Below are 7061 nucleotides of genomic sequence, written 5' to 3'. Positions count from 1 at the left end.
TTCATCAGAATTATGAAGTTATTGTTTAAAGGCATTGGCCACCTTTGGTGATTGTCAAAGACCAGAATTCTCACTTGGTGTATCCCAACATGCGTAAAATAACAAATCCATGCAAATTTTGACTCAATTGGTCATCGAAGTTGCGAGAGAATATGACAGAAAAAAACACCCTTGTTGCACAAAATACTATGTGTGCTTTCAAAAGGCTTTTCAAGAAGTCTTTTAATTTTTGAGTGAGAAATTGCCTCTTTCTCAAAAACTACACTACTTCAGAGGAAGCTGTTTCTCACAATGCTTATACTATCAAAAGCTCCACATTGCTCATTACCAAGCTCGTTTTTATGCTAACAATGGTTTTGAGTAAAAATGTGTCCATTGCATTTAAGGGGGTGATGATCTAATTGTTTAAGATAGAATGCTACTTTTATCATTGACATTTTTTTCTAAAGTAGGTTGTCTAAGGTTGAAAAATGGGGTGTCTGACAGACACCCAGACACCCCTCTAGATAACACTTAGGAAATTTAAGGTTTCCATTTAACCCTGACCATCCTCAACTCTTCAAAACCCATACGAACTGAGGACAGCACTGGTAAACCAATTATGCGATTCTTTGGATCGGGGCATGAGTTTAACCACAGTCCAACTTTTGTGGGTGTTTAGTTACCATTGGATTTTGGTAGGTTGAGAAAGGGGCTCGAGTGTTGATGAAATTACTCAAGGTGGCTAGGGTTTAAGAATGCAACCAGGTTGAGTCATTCTGTGGAGACTTGTTGATGTACAAAGTCAGTGGTACAATTGGGTACCTATGTACAATTAGGAAACAATTTAGTGGCTGCAAGAATACGAGAGTAAAGCGTTTTTCCCCAGACTTAACCTCGGTTCATACTTCCTGCAAATGCGAAGCGAATTTGACGTGAGTTTGACGTCGCGACCCTCCTTTTGCAGCGATATTTACTAGTGAGTAGAGCAGAGGGCAACTGCTGCGAATTATTTATTGCGAATTTGTGACGTCAACATTCGCTTCACATTCGCATGAAGTATGAACCGGGCTTAAGTCCCAACTTTGTTGTATCAGACACAAGTTTAACAAAACAATGCTCAGTATTTCTTTGTTTGTTTGATTGAATGTACTGAGCTTGTTACAAATAAGTAAAATAAACGGAAAAGTTATACTGTTAATTATTTGTTCTCAAGCATCCAAGTATGTTTCCTAAGTTTAACAAGACTTTATGTAGGAAGATGCTTTTGCATTCAGGTTTTTAGTTTGGTATGAAGCTGTAGCCATTTTGTTTTTCTTCCATATCTTCCATTTGTTTCCATTTGAAATGAAGAAGGAATGTATGTCTTAACCCTCCCACTGTTTTCCCCATTTCCTGTCATTCAAATGGTTGATTGAATGATATGCATCATGATGTATGGACAACACAGATGGTTTCTACTTTTCACAACCCATGTGGTTGAATGGTTCTAAGTGATTGTATGTCTTAACCCTCCCACTGTTTTCCCATTCAATATCATCCAAACGGTTGAGTGAATGATATGCTTTATAATGTATGGACAATACGGATGGTTCTGTGGAGTGTTTCTATCTTTCACAATCCATGTGGTTGAATGGTTCTAAGTGATTGGTTAACTCACTATCAAAATGATCTTGATCCATGAGAGCATCATTCAATTGGAGATGGTCAGATGGCTACAGGGTGATACTAGTAATAGTGTCTTCTTATATAGCGCTCATTACAGTCACTATCAAACCAGAAACACCGGTAAGTGCACTGGGTTCTTTTACGTGCGTTACACAACACACGGGACCAACGGCTTTACGTCCCATCCGAAGGGCGAAGCCATAATGGTTAAGTGTCTTGCTTAAGGACATAAGTGTCACTCTCCCGAACCCACACTCTGCTGATCAGAAACACCAGAGCTTGAGTCCGGTGTAAATTAACCTCTCGGCCATGACACAACACATAAAGAATATTGAGACCACAGCTTCAGTATCTTGTTTTATAGACCCTTGCATGCCATTCCTTGCATGGAATGGGTGTGTTTTGTACATGACATTTAAACCATGGACCTATGATAAAATAGGACAGTAGGGTCCTCAGTTGGGTGAGGGTCCTCAGTTGGGTGAGGGTCCCCAGTTTGGTGAGGGTCCCCGGTTGGTTGAAGGTTCCTGGTTGGAGAGTGTGTAGAAAACCAACGGGACCTATTGCCAAAGAGTTGGTAGGGGACCTACAAACAAGAGGTACAGTAGGAGCTGCCCAAATTGCAGGACATGGTTTATGGTACACACATAAAGGTGGTATTGAACTTACCACACACATCTCTCATCCAATGTTGAGAGCTCTTCCATTAACCCCGGTGAGGGCGTTTTTAAGCTTATGGCTATGCACGGTATCTATAGACATGGAAAGTCCTTGATGCAAGCTGTGATTTCAAATAGAACTAGACTTTTATAGTAAGAATGAGCATGCTCTCATCGTGTCAGTTTGGTTCTATTGATGTGCATGTAGAAGTGGAGCACCGCAGTCGATGGACGCAGCTTTGGATCTTCTTGCTCACACCAATCAGCGACCTTCTTCAGTTCGGCCATCCCTAAGTATTTACTCATTCGGGAGAAGACTCTGCCGACCTGAAAAATGTCGCTGAAGGTGGATTCAGGAAGACCAAATTCGACAAGTTCAGGGGCAATGTGCCCATGAAATTGCCGAAATTTGGCCTTCCCAGCTACGTCCAAAACATGACGCCTTGGGTGCCCCACAAGACTACAAAGTCCTACATCAATGATGTAGGCACGCCAAGAGCCTCCTTCATGATTCACCAAGATGTTATCTCCCTTGATGTCATTATGAAGGAGGTTCTTGTCGTGCATGAACTTCAACCCATCGACAATATTGATTGCGAGGGTGACCCAGTCGGCGGAGAGGAGAGTCAGGCACCGTGGTCCGGTCACGGCACCCGCCAGGGTGAGACACTCTCCCGTCCCTGGGTCACCCAGGAATTGCATGACGAGAGCATGCTCTTTACCATTCACCAGCGTGCCGTAAATTGTTGGGAATGAGTCGTGGGTAGAGAGGGCAGCCATTGCTCTTGCCTCTAGCAAGACTGCCTCTCTATCCTCAAACCCAACATACTTTACAGCAGCTGGTGTATGGTTGATGTACTTTAGCTTTACTTCTCCGTAAGCTCCTCTACCAAGGATTACCTCTCCTCGCGGTGGTGTTTCCAGCTGTGCATTTGTAAGAGCTGGAATGGTACCCACCGCGGGGAGAGTTCGATGTAGGGCTCTAGATGTCGCGCTATGTGGTTTATTTTTGGGAGTTGGTGTTGCTGGATGAGGAGCTTGTTGGGCAACTGGGGTTGCTGAATTTTGATTTTGGATTACAGTGTGAGGTGTTGTCGTAATTGGTGAAGCTGTTTTGGGCGCTTGTTGCAAGATTTGAATAGCAGCATGAGATGAGTTCTGAATTGGGCTAGCTGTTTTGGGCGCTTGTTGCAACATTGGGGTAGCTGTTGTGGGCGCTGTTTGATACAAAGGGGTAGCAGTACGAGGTGTTGTTTGTTGAGAGGGAGGTGATGGTAGAGGTTGAATACGGAGAAGTCGCGCTGCATTGGCAAGATTGGCAAGATGGTCCGGTACAACCCGGAGATGACGGTGTGCAGTTGTCGGTGTATTCCCGCACTTTTTGGCCGGGTCTTCCGTGCTGCCATTTTTCGACAACCTGTGGTGTACAGTTGTCGGTGTTTTCACGCACTTTTTGGTGGGGTCTTCCGCGCTGCCATTTTTCGGCAACCTTAAATGGAAAAGGACAAATCCTTGTCATATCCACGTGTATGAAAAAATTGTTGTAGTAAAATTGAGTGACAAGTAACAATGCATAATTCTTTCACTGGCAAGTTGTTTAAAGGATATACTTTTTGGTAGTTGTTAATAACAGCCCTTGGTGTATTGGGCTCAATAGGTCATTGAAGTTGCAAAAAAAATCATGAAAGAAAAACACACCTAATTGTACAGAAGTGCTTTCGGATGGCTTCACAATCCTTCATGTCTGAATTTTGTTCGCAGATACAAATGTTGGTGTGAAAATTTACCACTTCTTAAAAAACTAAGTTACTTCAAAGGGGTCGTTTCTAACAATGTTTTAACAATATCAACAGCTCTCCGGTTCTCTTTGTAAACTAAGTTTATTTGTAAACAACTTGTGGAGAGTAAGTGGTACCCAAAGTACAACCTGCCTTTATGGTGACTTTTGTTGTGATTTAAAATGTACATACCCAGTGGGCTTGGTCTGAGGCCTCTGCTGGTTCGCCTTGGGGCATTTTGTGGCTAAACAAAGCCAGTGCTGCAAACAATAGAAAACAATCAAATTGGTGATGAGAGATTTAGTTTCACCATTATTCGTACCAAAATTATAATTGATTAACTTATTTATTTGTTTATTTCGATCACAAAGTAATACTAAAAATGTTCTCGAAATCAAAACATTCAGCATTTCAAAGACAATAAAAAAGACAAAAAAAACAGGCTATCCAGAATATAAGAAATAACCAAACAAAATAGAGTGGAAGAAAAACAAGAACATACATTTTGACATACATGTTCTAAAAACTTTCTTGAAAGCTAGATTAGATTAAGATAAATAAATTTAAAAAACTATAACAAAAGACAAAGATATACAAGATACATAACTTAGGTTAAAATGTGATGATTATAATAAGTAGTCGAATCTGAACTCAAGATGGTCTGTTTATCAAAACTTACTTGACATTTAGATGCGGGTATACCACAATCGATGCAAGTTCCATAGCACTTTGCTCCTGCTGTCTTGCCGACCAATAATCCAACCTGAACATTAAGATTTCAAGTTACAATCTCAGAATACACAGGAAAGAAAAAGCTATACCTTTTAAAATCATTCATTAATTCCTCATTTTTTTTAACATCACGTCTTTGACAATATTATTGTCCCGTACAGTGTTTATTTTCGTGATCAATCATATGAAATAAAAACCTTGAAATAATTTTGAGCACAACCCGTTGCGTGTGTCAGGAGAAAAAAAGTGGAAAAACATGGAACATCTTCATAAAGAAATACTTCTCAATCATAAAGCTTCCAGACTCTCGTCAGGTGAAAAAAAATAGATAAAACATGGAACATTTTTATAAATGAATTGCTCTAAGAACATAAAACATTCAGACTAAAATTAAGCAATTATGTTTTTGTTTTTTTACCAATCCGGTATCCACCTTTCAAAAATGCCACTCTCTTTATACTTATTTTTTTATACTAAAGTTCGCCGTCTTTTAAAAGTGTCAAATTAATTGTATTTTTATAATATTATTTTAATTCTGGCAAACTCACTGGTAACCCGCAGTCAACGCATGTCTCTTCATGACCGTGTTCTCGTAACAGGGTCTCAAACTGATCAATCAAACGCCTCTGTAATAATCACGGATAATATTTATCGTTAGTGATATAATAATGATCGGAAATCAAATTTAAAGGGAGCGATACCATTTTGTATTCCCACACTGCCACACAATAATACTGAACTTATTCGGAGACGTATTTTACTCAACAAAATCAAGCGATTTAACAAATTAAAGTAGGCCTACACGTTTCTGATGGCAGGTCATCCAAGTTGGTCACCTTCATCATTCAAGATAAAAGTATTGAGACTAACCTTTCTATCTATTTATTTATTTATTTATTTTAAATCTTTAGACATACACAATGGTTACCAGTTGTACAGGGGCTGTCAAGGTTAAAACAAAAGTATAAAACTGTCATCAAAAGATGTGTAAAGCCAGACCCTGCCAACGATAAAATTATAATTATACAACATAAAAAGGTGATTGAACTGAAACGTTTTAGAATCACACAATAGAAATCATTAAAACACAAGAAAAACCAGACTATTGAAAACAAAAAAACTACACACACAACAAGATACCGCAGCGATAAGAGGAAGGGTCAACAATAAAATAAATTAAAATAAAATAAAACGACAAAAAAAGAAAACTGAAGGAAAGCTGGGAAAGAAAATTTTTCTTTAGAAATGTTTAGTTGTAAAACTTTTATGAAAGTTGAACCGATAAAGTAAAACTTTAAAGGTTACACTGAAACGACAATCTGTGTTTGGTTAGATGCTAAAATCGGGTAGGCCTAGGACTATTGCCTACAAAAGTAGGTTTTCATGTAGCCCTGCAGTGGCCTTACACTTTCGTTTGATACTATACAACACTGATGAAAAGTCCTATATAGGTCTAATTTTGATAATACAAATTGAATTTATTACTCACTTGATTCATCGTGATATCTCTATCCGCTGTTCAAACGTACTCGTCAGAACCGTGAAATCGTCAATTCGCTCGGAATCGTATTCGTAAAAATTCTCAAATCGCAAGTCAAAACTTTCTATTTCTCAAATCGCAGAAAGCAACAAATGCATCCGTTCTCACGTAAACCTGTGAGGGGTGTGTTTGTTGACAAACTTTCGGAAAGTTTTGTTGTATGATATGAGAACGTGCCGCTGGGCGACAGTCAAATGTACCGCCATAATTATGACGTCATAATGGTTGAGGACGTTCGGCTGAACGCGCAGCCTCCGCGTCAGAGACGCGCTTGTGTGCGCGTCGATTTTAATGTAAACGCGCTCATAGAAAGATGAGAGAAAGGATTTTTGATTTGAATATGTTTTGTTCAACCACTGCATGATGAAGGCGTCAGCATGATGCCTCCCAAACGTCTCTAGTTTTTTCTTCCTGCCTCTTGCTGGACTTGAGGATGATTGACTGCAGTAGTTGTTGCAGCTCGTCGCTCTGCATCTTTGGGGGGGGGGGGGGGGGGGCGTAGGCGGTGAATGAAAGAAAAGGTTGAATTTTTGTTTTTAACTGTTTCTATAAGATGTCGTTAAATTTCCAATGTTCCCCCTTTTCATTCTTTTTTCTTCTGTCCTTGAACATCATGTACTTATTTGCATGCGATTATGCACAAGTGCTGGCATATTATAGTTTATAGTTTGCCCAAGCATGTGGATCACACTGCTAGAAAAGTAT

At 39.6% G+C, this 7061-nt stretch overlaps 1 protein-coding gene across 1 annotated transcript; it reads right to left on the bottom strand.

Annotated features, from left to right (window-relative positions):
- Window positions 1-24: 24 nt before the first annotated feature.
- On the bottom strand, window positions 25-6464 carry LOC139946439 (uncharacterized). The gene is made up of 5 exons (XM_071944092.1): window positions 6306-6464; window positions 5365-5442; window positions 4764-4847; window positions 4277-4344; window positions 25-3795 (listed from the first exon to the last, which is right to left on the bottom strand). Exons 1-5 carry the CDS (start codon window positions 6312-6314, stop codon window positions 2478-2480), a joined length of 1557 nt encoding a protein of 518 aa, XP_071800193.1. The 5' UTR covers window positions 6315-6464; the 3' UTR covers window positions 25-2477.
- Between the last annotated feature and the right edge of the window lie 597 nt (window positions 6465-7061).

This window comes from Asterias amurensis, chromosome 13, assembly GCF_032118995.1.
Source record: "Asterias amurensis chromosome 13, ASM3211899v1".
Lineage (NCBI taxonomy): Eukaryota > Metazoa > Echinodermata > Asteroidea > Forcipulatida > Asteriidae > Asterias > Asterias amurensis.
The sequence above is the reverse complement of the archived record's forward strand: the minus strand, read 5'-3'. Positions and strand labels throughout refer to the sequence as shown.

Coding starts and splice junctions, on each gene's coding strand:
- LOC139946439 (XM_071944092.1), bottom strand. Junction 4,848..5,364: donor GCGTTGACTGCGGGTTACCA/GTGAGTTTGCCA, acceptor CTTAATGTTCAG/GTTGGATTATTGGTCGGCAA. Junction 3,796..4,276: donor CCTCAGACCAAGCCCACTGG/GTATGTACATTT, acceptor TTTCCATTTAAG/GTTGCCGAAAAATGGCAGCG.